The sequence below is a fragment of the Strix aluco genome, chromosome 2 (genome assembly GCF_031877795.1).
Source record: "Strix aluco isolate bStrAlu1 chromosome 2, bStrAlu1.hap1, whole genome shotgun sequence".
Lineage (NCBI taxonomy): Eukaryota > Metazoa > Chordata > Aves > Strigiformes > Strigidae > Strix > Strix aluco.
In genome coordinates, this window is record NC_133932.1 from 50,416,977 (window position 1) to 50,434,561 (window position 17,585).

Consider the following 17,585-nt stretch of genomic DNA (forward strand, 5'->3'; position numbering starts at 1 on the left):
ACGGCATTCAAGATTATGTTTATGATGGTGGCCTTGGAATGACATGTCATTTTCCTTCTGAGAAAAGTCCACTTCTCTTTGTCTCTTATTTCTGATACTCAAGAGTGTTGTTCAGCAGTCAGTGCTGCTGTCACTTGTGGTGTTTCATTACTCTTATTACCTGAAGGTTCATCAGCAGACTATCGACTGGACGTAAGAGCACATTCATGACAGTCTACCCAGCAGCGCAGCAAACCAAACCAGAGCTGTCTGCATTATAGATTTATTTATTTATTATAAGTTTTAAAATTTTTGTTCTAACTAGTACTGGGAGCATTTTAAGGGAAAAAATAAAGAAGAAATATTTTGCTTCTCTAAAAACAAAATCAAGAAAAGGCTGGGGATGAAATGTTACTCTGATATGAGCTTTTGAACATTTCATTTAGAAGGCATCAAAACATTTCAACTTCTCACACACCATTTCCCCCAGAAGAAACTGTCTGATGACTCCATACAAACTTGGGAAGTGGCAGTGAAGTGCCAGGATTTGCGGAGCAGTGACCAGGAAAAGCCAGGGCAGCCCTGGGTGAGCAGCCAGCCAGCGGGGCAGGCAGCTCTGTCCCTGCTGACCCTCACACACCAACACACCTCTACACGCAACAACAGCCGGACGCCGCCTGTGCACAGCCTTCCCATTGTCCCCAGAGCTCTTGGGGCCCTCCCCTCCAGTCTTGGCTTTCATAGTGGTGTATGTTTTCCTGGCCCAAGGTGTCCATGTCCTCAGGATGTTTTCATGAAAGCTTTTGTAGGAAGGCTACAGCTGTTTGGTTTCAAACATTACTTTTATCCTGTGCCTGACCCTGCACCAAGTATAGCCATCTCCACTGGCTGAAAGTTTGGCACATGCTAAAGTACCCATAAGTAGTGAACCTCAGTCTTCTCAGGTGTTTAGAGGGTTTTTTATCGAGCACCAACAGGGAGGACAGCCAGTGTTTAGAAGTGACATTTCTAGCCCAGTACGAGCTTCCCAAGGCAACCTTCCATTCAAGCCCACACCATGCAGTACAGCAACTACTCACCTCAGGCTCAAGCAAGAACTCCAGAGACCCAAGTCTCCACATCCCATCACACAAAGTGTTTGCATTTTTATAGACCTTTACACAATCAAAGAATTCTGCAGTCAGCAACTAATGTAGCTATATCTCTCATCAGTTTATTCCTTTGCCTTTTTTAGGGGGGAGTTGTTTTTAAAGTACTCATTTTTTTTAAGAGATATGGAAGTGAAGAAGGGTTAAAGGCTTTTTACTGATGGAGGTGTTGTGAGTCTGTACAGAGCTCCTTAAATCCTCCCATCATGTGATACCCTGCTTGGAGGGCTGGGTTCATCACTGTAAGAAGCAGCCAGGACTAAAAGAAAAGTAGAAATGAAATGTTGATTTCTTTCTCATTAAAACATCTAAAGTGTTAAAGGCCAAAACATTCAGTAGCTGAATACTTAAAGATTGGTTAAATCCCCTGCAGTCTTGATTTTTATGCTTTCTTAAAAAGTCAATGCAGCAACAAGATCGGATGTTGGGGATCTCTCTATCAGTTCACATCTCTCAACACTGAATTCAACCAGTCTGACAGCTGGGGAATGGGAGTGATTTGCTAAAGGGCAAAGGGAAAAAACCACCTCGATCTGACAAGGGAGTATTTTACATCTGTTTTTCTCTTTCTCTTATCCCTTGTTATGCAAGGCAAAAAAGATCTTTCGTCGTGTCTCTTTTCCCCAGCAGCATTGCCACGTTGTACCCTCAGAGGATTAGTACATGGACAGTCTGTTGAAGAAGAAAGCCAGTGCTTTGACTCCATGTCATCTGAATTTACTTTCCTAGGGTGACCTAGAGCCTGGACCAGCTCCAGGCTTGCCACTGAAAATCCACCGCTTCCTGAAACAGGAAAGGTCCCCACCATGGAGAAAGACATTTGGGTTCAATCCTGAATGACAAGTGCCTTTAATGAGCCTGGAAGGCAGTGTGGCCCATGGGGATTCAGACGCTGGTCTGGGGGAGGGGCGGGGCTTGTGCTCACCTTCTTATGTAGGCAGCCACTGCTCAGCATGGGCCTCAGAAGGACCATGGGCCACAGAAGCACCATGAGCAGCAGATTTCTACCCTTGCCCCAAATGGGAACAGCTCTGAGGCTGCACGGGAAGACACACAGGACTACAGGGGCACAATGCAGGCAGGGTTAGGCAGCAGAGCACTGATGGCAGGTCTTTGAAATGCATCGGCACATCGCCTCCACCCGGCTGGGCTGCTTCCCCTGGCTCTGTCACTGCCTCGGTCCTGTAGCTATGAGTGGCATGTAGAAAAGGGGATGGGATTTGCTGTAAAGGAAAGATCAGGGAAGAAAAACATCAGGTCCTTTCCCTTAAATGTCTTGCTGCTGCTGAGGCTGGGGAAGCTCAATCAGGGCAAGACTCTGCCTTGTTCCACCCACGGTGGGGGAAAGGGCAACAGGAGTCACGCTAACACATCCCAAGCCCTTAATATTTTCCAGAGAAGCACTGAATGTGGTGATTCTGCTGCTCTCAATGGCTCTCAGTAGGAAGGAATGAGATTATACACGAATCTTCTCTCCCTCACCCTTATTCTAAAAGCTTTGATTGATTTCCTGTAGGTGTTGGTGAAACCCTTGGCACCATAAAGTATCTGAGATACTTGATTAGATATACAGATGAACTTAACACATATTTTCCTTTTTTAAATTGGTGGATTTGTATGTGAGTCATGCTATTACAGCAGGGCTCTTCTTTAGAAAGAATAAGGCCTCAGGTAATGCCTTATTTAGGTAGAAAACGTGGCCTAATGGGTTTTGCACATGACCTCAGAACGGCAGCCAGCACAGCTGAGTCACAGGTCGCATCTCACCTGTTTCTCTACACTGTCAGGTAGTTGTTTCCACATCCTGCTAAAAAGGAGGGTCTCTTCTCTGAAGCAGTAATTGTGTCCCCTGCCCCACCCAAGCCTGAACAACGCTGTAACTCTGAAGCAGAAATAAAGCTGCATAAACTCTGCAGCACACAGGATCTAAATTCAGAACTGTATCTTCCAAATACAAGACTACACAGGTACTAAATTTTGTAACAATGAAGCTTCTGCTGTGTCTTCAAGTGAATGCAAAGTCATTTGCATTAAATTCAGGAGATAAAGAAGCAGTCTAGTAAATGGCGTGTTGTTATTTTTCATTATTCTGCTTTCTACAAGGAAGAGTTTCTGAACTTTTTGTACTCTGCCCTCACTTCTTACAATGCCATAAAGATTTGTATCTACTTTTACATTTTCTCAGGAGAGGGAGCTGGAGATTGTGGCGAGGTGGGTGAAACTCTAAGAGGTCAGGAATGGTTTGGGTTGTTGGCATTCAGGAAAAACTGGTGGGATTTCTTACACTGTGCTGTCATTTGTTGGAAAGAGCATGCCCTGAGCTCCACAATGCACTAAGTGTAACCACCTCCTGGCGCCATTGGGCTATTCATCTTTCCATTATTTCCCTCTTATAAACCAAGATCCTAAGAGCAATAAATAAGAATATCAGGCACTCGAGTGAAAAGTGACCAGAGAGAAACAGTTAACATTGGCATTTTCATGGATCAAAAGATGATTGGTCTCTGTAAACTGATGATTCAGGAGGATGGTACTGAATTAGGGCCATGCAGAAGGTCACCCAGCTGGCTAACACATTGCTCTCTGGACACAGAGAATCTCTAAGCACACATTTGTCATAAATCTGCTCTACATATATGGAATGATCTCTAATCATTTTCAGTGGAGGTTCCTGTGCTTCTGTGACTCACTTTCCCTGTAAAAGCTCAAGCCACTGGAAGTTGGCATGGTTTTCTTCTTTCAGTGAGGTACCAGAGGAACCAGTGATTGCACCAAGAACTATAAGTGCACATAACTGCCCACGTAAGGACAGTACAACACAGTTAATCATAAATTTTGTCACCCACTGTACTGACAAGGTCAGATTTTTCAAGGGTTGAAGCTCTCCCTTGAGGCCCCTTTGTGCTCTGCCAGTGCCTCCTAACGCTACCCAAGCTCATCCCATCATCTTCAGACTCCTCATCCTGACTGATGGACACCGCTGCCTCCCTGATGGCTTTCTCTGGTTTTCCTCTATCCTCTTTGCTGTTTGCTACCGTTACAGCTTAGTGGCGTGCTTTCCTTCCTCGTGCAACCCCTCTTATGTATGCCCACTCCCCTACTTGCAATTAGCCCTGCATTTGAACAAAATTACCACCTTCTGCAACTCCTGAGAAAGCCAAGCTGCCGCAAAGACAGTGACAGAGAGCAAACAAGGTACAGTCAGACTGAAATCCCCTGGCTCCACTGAAATTTAAACTCCCATTTTCATTCCTTTTGGTGAGCTCACTCCCTCTGGCAGAGGAACCAGCTCAGCTCAGCTTTCTCAAGATCTTAAGGAGTCAATTTTGTTAGAATACATCACTAATTACGTTATTAAACAGTTGCCATATGTCATTTCAGATCCCAAAGATTTGCTTCCAATTTGACAGTTACACCTTTCTGCTCCACCTTTTGCACAGGGGAGGCATCTACCTCAAGCCTCCCAGAGACTTTCTGAGAGTGTCAGTAAATGCTCCACCAAAACAGAGCATCCCTGGCCTCTGGAAAATAGTCCCAAGCTAGACAAAACAGGCCCTGATGCACAAATCTCTGGGTTGTTTGTTTTTTTTTTTTCTTTGCCATCTTGACCCTTATGCGTCTACATTGGGAACAGAGAAGCTTGTCTGCCACAAGCAAATCCCAGGACCAACAAAGGGTTTTGTAATCTTCCTATGCCACAGCATGTTGGCTGTGCCATGTCTAACTAACAGGTCCACCAAAACCCACCTCGTCCTGCAATGGTTTCACTGGTAGGTAGTGCAGCAGACAGATGCCTGCTGATCCCTCAGGGAGGAGAGGCCTCCTGTGGCAAGCTCTCAGACCCCAGCTCAGGCTATCCGCCGGCCCAAGCGTGCTAACAGGCAAGTAGGGGCAGGGGACGTAACCCAGCCACAGGGTCCTACAGCCTGGCTGGGCATGTAAATCCTGGAGAACAGTTAGAATAAAGACAGAAGGGATCTCCCAATATTTAAGGTGATAAAAACAGAAGGATGGAAGGAGAGTGGATGTAGGTTTTAGCTGTGTTGGAGGGGAAGGGAGAGAAGAAATCCTTCAAAGAAGTAGTTGTTGGTTTCTCAGTGCAAGGCTTAAACCCATCTTTGCTGCTGTTGAGGTTAATCAGAGTCTAAACTGCACAAGAAGGAGACGTATCCAAATGCTTATGATGCAAAGAACCAGGAATTAGTAATTTTTTACACTATTTGGATGGAAGGCAGGCAGACTAAGCTAGGTATTTCCTTTCCCCCCAGACTACAAGCTAAAAGGAATGAAATGGTGAAATCAATGAAAGGTTTACAAGGAAATGGTGTCTGCACAGATGTGTGCTGCATACGAGGTCACCCCTGCACAGGTATGGGGGAAGCCACAGTGACATAGAAAGTCAGCTCCTGATAGGAAAATGCTACAGGTCACATCCCTGATTACTGAGAAAAGGAAGAAGCAACACAGTGTTTAAGTCTGGCACAGTACAGCAGGCAGGGTGTGCAATAAGATGCAGCTTCGGTTTACATGGAAGCCAGCTGCTAATCATCTGCTCCAGGTAATATAGAGCAGATTTCCCTGTTAAAGCACAAATAAAAACCTGTGTCATCTGCTACAGCACGTTAAAATCAAGGCCTGACTGGGCATGTGAGTATGCCTGTGCATATATATATATATATATATGTATGAATATAAATATACACATGTATTTATTAATGCTTTCCATGAGTGAAGAAAAGTTTAAGCAAGCTGAAGTAAAGCTGGGGACTTCTTGTGCAGTACCTGGCCTTTGCAACCTTTCTCTCTGTTATTCCTTCCCTTTGCCTGCCCTTTTCTGATTCATGTAATCCTCCATCCCTTCTGGCCCCGTGTACCTGAAAATGCAGGATTTTTCCCAAAGTCTTGAGTCAAGGAAGGGAGAAGCAGTGTTTAAAAAAAACCTTTGATCCTTGTGTTTGGTGAAACATTAGGGACTGGATCAGAGAACAAGTATTAAAGTTGCATTTTATACCATGCTTTCCTCTAAAGGGGAAGTATTTTTGGGTTACTATGATAGTTGTACACGGTTTCTATTCTCTCCTATTATGCAAACCTGCAGGCAAAAAAGATATTCCCTAAAGAGGCTGTTCACTGAAAGCACCAACACAACAGAGCTCTGCAATGCGCTGGAGTTTTCCACCCAATGGTATGAGACTCCCTCTCTTCTCACATGCATGAGTGTAATAAATTGGTTTCTTGAAATAAAGTGAACTGTGCAGGCAAGTGGAAAACTCATCTCCCATAGGACAGATTTCCAAAGGTATTTCAGGCCTTTTCCACTACCACCAAGTTCAGTCAGAATCAGTTAGGTACAATAACCAGTTTTAAAAGATCAAACCCTACCCTTTGTGAGGCCTGAGAGACGCTAAACCTTCGCTGTGGCACCAAAGGTCTAATTTTTTTGTGAACTATTTATGGCACTACTGGCGTTCTTTTTGGATCAGTAAGATCCCTGCGAATTTCTTTTCCTCTGAGGTCACCTTTCTGGTGATATTTGAATGACAAGCTGCCTACAGCTTGTCACGGCCTTGTGAGCCACCACTGCCCTGCAGACCAGTTTGTGAGCTGACAGGCCGAAGCCTCTTCAACCTCCAGGCTTCATGGGACACTTGAGCTGTCCTACTAGAAGTCTCACACCCACATCAGCCACCTCTCTTCAGCTTTCCACGCAACTGGAATTGCTTATTAAAACCAGCTGACACTAAACTCAGCATTAGAAAAAAAATCGATCCTCGGTTTCTCCCTGCAGACCTGCATTGTTGTGCTGACAGTAACATTTAGGCATTTTCAGCATCCACTTAGCAATGAAGCACAGGTGCCAGCAAATGGGTTAATATGTTAGTGAGAAGGGAAAACACAGGCAGAGGGAATAATTAGCTTGCTCTGTTCGTGCTGCCTCTTGACAGCTCTTACACACCTTGAATGAGCATCAGGAGAAGCTCCTCATTTGCTCCCAGCCCTGCTGTTTCATGAGGTTATATTGGTGGGCTGTGATTTCAGTGAGGGCATAAGAATGAAGATGAAATAACTCCAAAGCATCCCAAAGTAATAGGGAACTCTGATCAGTGGCAGAACTTTTTGGCAGCAGTGTTATAATTGCATCCTTTGGTATTTGGACACGGTACTCTACTCATTAAGTTGCCTATGAAGGCATCGGTTTAACCTTCATCTGCTGAACAGATTTTAGTGACTCTTTGGGAGAATTTTAACATGATGAAATAGGATATCCTGACATTTTTCTGTGCCACACATTGATATAAGTGCTGTTTAATTTTACCACAAGCTACCAATGCTGAAGTGAAATAAACAGAGCAATTAGATTTTGATGGTATGCTTCCCCTCAGTCCCCGCAGTTCAGAAACAATGAAAAACTTCTCGTATTTATGAGGTAAGCCAGGAGCTGAAGCAAACTGGGTAAATTGTTATAAGTCTGGGGATGCTGTGACTTTTAAACAGGATGAGGAAGTCCCTATGGATGCATCTCACAAGCAATCTATGGAAGCAATTACTCCTTCAGGAAAATATTTTTTCACAAACCTAAGCTGTTACAGCACATGAAGTTGTGAAAGGTTAAGTGACAAACGATATGAACCCAGCGACGTTACTCACCAGTCAGAATCAAGCCACAGTCATGCTTGCACAACAGCAATGCCTGTCAAGGTTTAAGGGCTTGATACCTGAAAGCCAGCCTGAACGGAAGGGGTATGTATTCCTGGTGAGCAACACCCACCAAGAAAATCAACTCTACTTCAAGTTTGTTTATTTATATGAAAACGTATCATGAGAGTAATGTTTTTGAAAGCTCTTGCATCACTTAGGAATTGCAATCCTACTTTCAACATGAAAGAAACATGGCAAATTGATGTGGGCGGGGGCCAGATTAATTTAATAGCCATCTCAGTTACCTCTGTAATGCACTGGGGTCTGTTGGGGAAGCACCTCCCGAGGCATTTATGAAAGGGGCCTGAAATACTTCTGAAAATGTTATCCCAGAAGATGTCATATTTATTCAGATATTCAGGTTTATTACTGGATTTGTAATTGCACGTTATGATAGATGCACTGATTAGATTCCAGACTAATTAATCTGCACGCTGATTTACATGTTATTTGTGTAGGGCATGACACTGCCAAATATTAAGTACCCCCTGTAAGCTGCTGAATGCCCATCACACCAGCATGGTCTGTAAGCACTGCACAGAGTTCAAAGTACCTTTGAGAACAAAAGCTATTACTGTGATGAGAGAAATGCAATACCATGCGGCTTTTCTAGACATTATTCATGTCATCAGATGTCATAATGAACTTGTGAACGCGTATGCACCTTAACATAAAGCTCTCTCTCTAAACTGGCACGAGAGTCGTCACAGAAGGTCCGTTCCCCATCCACTGGGCAGAATGTGTTTGCGCACAAAAGAAACAAGAGAAAGGAAATGAACATCAGCCCTGACAGACAATGGTTACGCAAAGGCAAAACTGAAAATGTGCTGGCTTATTTCCTTTATTAAGCCCAAAATAACACCTTTAAAAAATCCTGACTTCATGAATAAATCAAGTGCCTTCATTAAAGAAACATTTACTGCCATTTTCTATACTTTATTTTAAGGCATACAGAAAAATATTTAACAAATGTGTATGCAATTAAATGCTGGGGACTGCTAATTACAGCCCTTCTGAATGCCTCTGCAAAACAAAGATACGCAATACAATATGTTAGAAAGGGTGGGGAAAAGAAAGAGAGGAAGCTGAAGACGATCTAATTCATATTAGCGCAGATATATGCTGGCCTTTGGCTGCAAGCAGCAAATAAGCCACCAGCGTAACCCCAAATGGCAGCCAAAGGACATTTTAGAGTCACATCTTTGCTTCTGCTTCTCTAATTCATTTCCAAAACATTTCACCTCTAACTAATTATGGAATTTAATGACAGAATGTAAAGGACTGGCTGGGGTTGCAGGCCATTCCAACAAGGCTTTAATGACATATCCGTCACGTTGCAGAATCTTTATGTACTTAGCAGTGATTTATCAGCCCTGGCAGAGGCAGGTACTTCAAAGGCAACCTTATATAAAAAATAAATTCCGCCTTTGCCAAGCGTTGGAAAGAGCACTAAATTAAATTTAAAAATCAATTCCTACAGACAAGAGAGTCATAAAAACTCAGTGGGTTTGTCTATTTGGCCAACAGGCAAAAATTTATGACAGTACAGTTTCGTAATCAATAATAGCAATACAGTGTATGTTTTTGATTGGAAGAAATTAAAGATGCCAAAACAACATTGCTAAATATTTAGGCTGATTTGTGACAGTCCCATTGAGCAGAAACACAAAACATGCATTTTGATGAATTTCCAACTAGTTTATGTCATACTATACTTTTTATTTTTCAAAAAAGAATATTAAAACTATTATAAGCTTTGTCACCTGCTGTAAGGCAGAATGATGTAATTTTATTCACTGCACATTTCCTGTTTGTGAGGCAAAAAAGCATAATTTACTTCTTTATAAAAGGGAAATATATATAACTATATATATATAATTTTATTGGTATTAACATAATGCAATACCATACATTGAGCAAACAGAAAGAAAACATTTCAAAATACATTTTTTAAAAGTATCTCCCCATAAGATAGTATGAAATATCAAGTAATTAGCATTAACATTATTACAATACACCCTTAGCCAAATATATTAAGGAAAATCCACATTCTAACCACAGAGATAGAGGCAAACATCAACCCATAGGGGACCCGGAACATAATGATAAATACAATATCTGAATCTACTTTGAGTGACATCCAGACAAATACTGGCCCCAAAACAGCCCTCTGGAGTCTGCGTGTTATACAGAGAATACTTTGTGCCTGCTTGGCCAGGCAGCATCACTCACATGTTTAAGTCCTAGAAGATAAAGAGGAACTGAAGAATTTATCTGCAGAGTCTAATAAATCTCAGCGTGAGGTATCTTCTCCGTCATCATCCAAACGAGTGCCAGTGTACCCTCTGGTAATTCATTACAAATCATTAGATAAATGGAAGTCTCCGGAAGGTCTGTACATACCTCCAATTGACAGAATACACTTAGTTTAGCATGACACAGTAAGGTGACTTCCTTCACTAATGTGAAGTACGCTTAAATGACACGACTCTGTCTGGTTGGCCTGAACGGGTTCACTGGAGTTCAGTACAAGCAACAGGGTTTTACAGTTACCATGGCTGAATCCCTCTTTAATTCCTCGAGGTCTGCAGAACAAAACTGAGTGACATCAAAGCCCTTCCCCTGCCAAGACCCTCTTCCCCTTCCGTTCTCCCATGCGGGGGGCAGTATTTTCTGCAAATGTGCTCCGTGTAGACTGGATCTGACTTTGTGCCTAGTCCCATTGTGGAAAGGGTGCATTCTTCAAAAGACTGGCAATGCCCTTTGACACCTTCCTGAAGGCCTCATATCCAGGCATGTGGTTGTCTATGCTTTAACAGGTCTGTTATAAACATCAAAGTTATTCAAGAAGAACTGACTTTCTGAACGGAGGCCATTAGGTTGCTTGCAAGAGGCTGAAGTTGAGTCTCCGTCGTGCCAATTCTCTAATGATAAGTTTATCAACCTTTGAGTCCAATCGGTTCAGTGCCAAGAGAAGTGGATCCCATTTGACATGGAGAGGTGCTATCAACTCTCGCAGTGTATTAGCCTAATATGATAAAGCAGTGATACAATATGTTGAAAGAACTGTGATGTGCCATTATTTCCATATCATATTAGTATATTAGAAATACTGTCATGCAAACAAGAGCAAATAGCAAATTTGGCATACAGTAGCAGCACTACAGAGCTTTTTTAATCTGCATGCAGCTATGCTCATGAGGACAGAGACATGGCACTGTTCTGCTATTACACCTTCCTCCATTAAAATATCCATCCCTAACGCAAAAGAGGTATTTAGGGCAGAAAGTTATATATTCTCTCTTTGTGGTTTAAAAAAGAAAAAAACAGAACAAAGACCAATTTAAAAAAAAAAAAAAAACAAAAGAACAAACCACAAATAAAACAAAAGAACAATACACATCCTAACCAACTTGGGTTGGTTTCCTCCATGTTGAAGAGACATTAGCTCATTTGGAAGCACTGGAAAAGGGTCACATGAATGAGGAGAAAAGGAAGCAAAGAATGTGCCCCAAATCCACCAAACGTGCTACAAACACAGAAAAATATCCTGTCAGCAATTTATGCATGAGCTAGAAAAAGAGGTGGCACAACACAATCTGTCTCCTTTTGTTATCCTAGCAGACAATCCAGCATTGTGGAACGTTGGGTGAAGGATAAGATACAGAGCTAGGAAATCATGTGATTTTGAAACCACACTGACATTACATACATCCAAAAGCTAGGGCTTGAGAACTCGAGAATCTTTGTGGACCTGTGTTAGCAAAGAAAAGAGAAAGAGAGAGGTGGAATAAACAGCATACAGCTAAGTTGTTTACTTAGAGTTTCTGTGTGAAGTCTCTGCACACAGGGCAGTTTTAAAAGCCCGGCTGCTCTCAGTACATACCCTGTGCTATTGTCTACTACACTTACTTGTAATAAAAAATGAAACTTTATGGATCTTGAAATCCATTGTGGCTTTATAGATCCCAGATATGAAAAGCTGGGAGATGTTTTGTTGTTTAAAAAAACACTTTAGGAAAGAGTTTATCTGTGCAGAATATAAAGATGTACAAACTCAGTCCAATTTAACTGGTGAGACTTGTTTAACCCTTGTTAAAGAGATTTTTTTTTTTTTTTTCCAAAAGATGGGATGTAAAAGGAAGGAAAATATCAAGCATTGCCATTTTTACTCTTGAGCATATCACAAAAGGTCTGGAAAGCAGAAAAGAAATGTCTCAGTGACAGAAGGCACAAGGTGGAAAGAATCCCAGATGGAAACATCGGTGCCATTTACTCCACCCACGGCAGCAATTGGAAAATGAGTTTCCAGAGAGGCAGAGGGTGAGCAATGCTATATAGAACTCAAACCGAGTTCAGCCTCTCCTCCACTGCTGAGATTTCCTGGGGACTCTGTGCGTCAACAGGGAGAAGAAGAAGAAGAAGGGAGAGGAAAACAGTTTATATAACTAAATCCTAAGTATAGCAGTCAAGAGAAACTTTTACATAATTTATTGTTTAAAATAAAGAACATTTGATTCTACAACCAAAATGAAAAAAACCCCTACCCAACCCCCAAAACCAAAACCCAAACCCCTGACAAACAAAAGGCCAAACCAGCACATTTCAGGACTCATGGGGTTGAGGGAAGGGAGACTTCAGCAAAAGGAAATGTTTTTCAAATTTCATCCTGTTTTATACTACAAACAGTCACAGCATTTAAAATAAGACTCTTGGATTTGTTTGGAAAAAGGCACTAAGTGGAAGAGGATACTGCTGCCTCATCTGTATCACTCCTGCAGCTTCAGGACATCCTGTTGTCTCATGGATGTTGTCCATGTAACTTTATCTCTAAAAATCCAGGAAGTTTGGTTTCAAAGGTCAGGCTTTGGCGAAAGAAACTCCCCTTTTAGTGAAACAAGGTGGCTATGAAATAAAGGAGGGTTACTGAAGCTAAGGCAAGGGCATTATCTGGCGGATATCTGTACCCAGCTCTTCCACACGCCCTGCTGAGGCTGGCTGGGACACCATCCTCTATGTCTATGGAAGAACTGTGATACCTTCAACAGATGGTGGGACAGGACTTTTTTCATGTATCTAAAATCCAACTAAATTTTGCATTAGAAGATGACTATTTCTGAAGAAAAACCTGCTAATAAGACACGCTTTTGAAAAGGCTATTCAGTAATATTGCTAAGGCCATTATAGGCCTATCATCAAACACTGGTAATTCTTCGCTGTCCCACTTCGGATTAGTCACAATGTGCATGAACAGCCTTTCATTAGGACCTCTTAAGATAAGTGGTGCATACACTGTCCTATTTATCTGAAGGTGAATACAGTTAACAGGCACTTGGGGGGCTTTTCTAAATACATTTTCTCATTATTTTACTGTATCACTCTTATTCACAGTAACTAACTGTATAATATTTCCTATTAGTGTAGATGCTCATTAAGAGTTTAGACATTCTGCTTTTTGGTAGTTAAATTATTTTTCCTTATTGTTATAAAGCCCACATTTTTCTTTCTGTATCACTAGCATTAGCAAAATGATTTATGTAAAAAATCTCCAGCATATGGTTCCCTTTCTAGATAAGGGGTTTTTTATTTGTTTTAAAGGAGAACAAATACAAATAACAAAGAACAAGTAACATGGTTTTGGATGGATACTTATCGATACTACAACTTATGAAACTCATGAGACTTGTAAACAGTTTGAAAAAGAAACCAACTGCAATTCACATACAAAAATGAATGCAACCCTATGGAAATAATGAAGTGAACTTACTGGATTTATCAACCAAATTAGGTTTGTATTATGAGAAGAGCTTTACAGAAAATGACCTCCTCAGAGAGGTGACAGAAACAAAACTGCCTGCTGTAAATCTCTGCTTATTTCTTCAGCTAATGAGGTCACGTAAGATGTGATGAATCTTATGTCCAAGCACATCTGTAGCAGTGTGAGGTACTTTATGCATTGAAAGTGGCAGAGACAGAATGCATCAGGGCTGGGACCAACCTGCCAAGCAAGAGCAAAGGCCTCTGCAGGCCTTTCCAGGCATGCCACCATGTCTCAAAAACCAATAAAAATGTAAGTAAAGGGGAGGAGAAAGTTCTCACCTGAGAAAAATGTTTTGAGAGTCACAATCAATAAGGTCTTAAAAAGGGTTTCACACAACAAGTCCTAGAAAAGGGGCACGGAAGGTGAATCAACTATATCTTTTGCTCTTTAAGACCTGCTTATTAATAATGAAGGCACACCAGCAGTCACTAATGAGGTAGTTTAAGTTAGGGTTTTCACTTTGATGTGTTTTTTAATAAAATGCATAACATTTTACCACCGTCATTTGAGAGTACACTTTCTTATGAATGTTCACATTATATATTTTACCTAAACAGACTACAAGTTGCCTGATTATTAAATGGTATCTTTATGGTAAATTTGCTTTTCTGAGAAGGGTTAGGTTGAATAATAGCAGGTTAACAAACTTAGTTTTGAAATCAGTACTGAAGTATTAGAAAAGGAAATTTCAGACTTCCCATCTATAGTGACAATCAGTAAAACTGTAACCGCCTTTTGAATCTCTATACTTCTGTTCATTTGTATTCTATTGTGTGTACATATTTCTACACCTGTCCATATATTCATGGGAGATACAGAAGAACTTTGACTAGAAGCTCTTATCTATTAACTAGTCCAGTAATGAAGCATATCTAGTTATGTATATTCCCCTAAAGGTAAATATTATGCATGAGTAATGAGGCTCTGAACAAGAATGAATGCAAGCACTGGGGAAAAGAAATCCCTCCCCATGTACCACAGACTGCTACTTGGCTGCTTCTGTTGTAAGTCCAGTGGCAGATAGATCTTCCTCCTTAGCTGGGAAATGGCTCAACACTATTTGACAGAGTCCTTGGTAGGAATGCTGGCAGATCTACAAACTGTCCATTGCTCAATGGTGGGAAGCTCCTACCAGCTTCAGGACTGCTCAGGTGTCAGAGAGATGCCATGCAGAGATGAAAAGGAGCTGATATAAAGCCTGGCAATGAGAGTGCCTAAGGAAAGAGGGTTTCGATGACACATCCAGTGCAGTCCCCTGACACTATGCTCCAAAGCAGCATCTCTGCAAATTATCCTGTAAGAAGCCAGTTAGATGTGGAAGCAGTAGCAGGAGTCACTCAGTACTCCTCTGGAGACTGAGTTACTGCAGTAAAGGGCACTAAATCAAACAACGATAATACAGGAATATGCTATCTACAAATAGCAAGTTCCAGATTTTCCAACATCACATATGCTTTAGCGTCCCTCATGTCCTCACTGAGCTAAACAAAGGAACACCAAGAGCACAAATGTTATATGAGAAAGCACCACAATGAGGAAGGGGCACAGAGAGGTCAGATGGTGGTGTCAGACCACGTATAACCTCCAGTATCTGCTTCTCTACAAGTGCTGCACTCGGCCCCATGAGAACAAGGTACAGGGAAATTACAGGGCTCCGATCAGCAGGCATTTTTCCTCCCATTTACCACAGTATTTCTAAACATGCAAACGTATCCCAGTTCTCCCAATATGCACTTCATATACTACAGTTATTTCTAAATAACCCTCTATCTACTCAGTACTAAAGAACTAAAGAAATCCTCCCAAACAAGTAAGCAAAAGTCCCAGTAGAGATACAATAAAAAGCACTTGAAAACTTAAAGTTCATAGTTAACATTGTCTTACACACTCCAGCACCACACCACTAATGTACTTAGTACACAGAATAACATTATTCTCTGTATCATCTTGTCTTAAGCTGTGCACATGTATGCTGAACTGTATCTAGCTCACCTCATGCACAGGGAAGACCTATAAGGCCTGTAAACTCATTATGCTTTTCTCCAGACTCTTGCTTAGCCTTGCAGCTGCAGTGCCTGACACTGCTCTGTCCCTAGGCACAAATGCAGCCATCACACTGGTGGTGCGTGCTGCAACAGCCTTCATTCAAAGCACACTTACTGCTCTGTGAAAGCCACCTCTGATAAAAACTGCCATGGACTTGGAAGGTTGTGGAGACAGGCATCTCAAGCATTTCTAATCCTTATTTCTGCATTACCTTCTGCTAAAGTAATACCTCACACGGGGATGTCAAGGAAAAGATGTACATAAACAATGTGCATTCACTTTACCAATACTGTTTCTCTAAATGACAAGAAGCTTTTTGACAATGCTGCTAGAGCTCCTATATTATTCGCTGTTTGTTTATGGAGGTTGTATTAAGTGATGCACTTCCAGCCTGCTCAACAAATAAAGATGATACCAGTATCAGTAGCTAAACATGTAATGACGGAGTGTCACCCACTCATAAGGACCTGATTTTTGGCTCCTCTCTGGTATGTGGATTTTTTAAAAATGTAGATTGTCAAATTACTAATTCTTACTATATTATATTCTTCCTAAGTCTTACTAATTCTGCCATATTATGTCCCTCCGTATTAGATATATCTCATGGTTACTCTTGTGCTGTACAGGTCTCTCTCAAGTACCTGTAAAACTCTCTTCTTTAGCTCATTACTGGGGTCTTAGTGCAGTGATGATTCACAACTCCCAAGACGGAGCAGTTTGAGTTGTGGCTCTGTCAGCAATCCACAGTCATTTTTCCAGAGTAGTTTGTTTTGTAACCATTGTAAACTAATATAATGTCTCCTCCAGACAGAGGAGGACCTCTAATTTGGGACATAAACAGTGAGAAGCAGTTGAATAACCACAGTTAAAAAAAAAAAAAAAAAAAGACTGTCTGGCTGAATTTCTTATAGTTTTATATATGTTCAGAGGGTGCAAGATGTAATCAGGACTTTAGCATCCCACCGGGCAATTTATGAATTCTGAAAATGTTATTAAAATTTCTGTATATTGGTACTCTAATTGCTGGATTACACTGAAACTAAGTTACATATGCCTATGGGACAAGCCTCACCCAGGAAAAGTCTGTTACCTTCAAAGGATAAGCACATGAGGCATACATCTAACAGTGAAGTTCCTTTCAATCCAATTCTTAGTACTGTCATAAGCTAAAATTAGCCAGGCTATGATTGTAATGGCATATAAAGTTCAATTGAATCTACCAAACCTCCTGCATGGTTTATACTGAGAACTGCTTGAAAAGACATGTCTCTTGTTTCCTGACCATGAAGGAGGAACTGTAGTTGCAGTTTGTTGCTACATGGAAGAGTTACTATACAGCGCAAAAATGGGAGTTGTGTTTCGTGACTAATACTTTGGACTTTATTCCTGAAAAAAAAGTAATGTACTAATTTTTTGTATTTGTATCACTGAATCTTTTAATAAGGAATATTTAAGGAGAATTGGTCCTATTATCATAACAGACTATTCTCTATATCACTTTTATCAGCAGTATATTTCTGGGAATTCTTGTACATTAACTTGCTTGGGGTTTTAAAACTAAACAAATGTATGAAATTAATTATAGTATGTCAAATTCAAATTTACACAAACAAATTTTTAACTTCAACTAATAGAAACCACTTTAGATAAAGAACCCTTTAATAGCCTATCATCAAGTAACATAATTGCTCTTTCTAATGGTGCCACCCATACTGAAACAAAAATACCAATACAGTGACAAAATCACTCGCATGACTAAATAACGCATGGGCAGACTGTCTTCCCACTGCTTGCCTACATCCACGGGCAGAGAACTGAGACGCTGATGCTGCCACAACAACTGCAACCTGCCACCTTGGCCTAGGATCTCTTCTCTGAGTGGGCTAATAAAA

General features: G+C 41.2%; 1 protein-coding gene across 6 annotated transcripts in view; it reads right to left on the bottom strand.

The window, feature by feature from the left end:
• CNKSR2 (connector enhancer of kinase suppressor of Ras 2) overlaps positions 1-17,585 on the bottom strand; it is a 218,505-nt gene that overhangs the window by 6,277 nt on the left and 194,643 nt on the right. Inside the window, exon 21 of one of the 6 annotated variants that reach the window (XM_074814673.1) lies at positions 8,650-10,854. The exons of the other annotated variants lie outside the window; for them this stretch is intronic. Coding sequence (XP_074670774.1) covers positions 10,850-10,854 — 5 coding nt within the window. The 3' untranslated portion in view covers positions 8,650-10,849. Of the gene's footprint in view, positions 1-8,649; positions 10,855-17,585 lie in introns of those variants that run through there. 6 annotated transcript variants of the gene reach the window in all.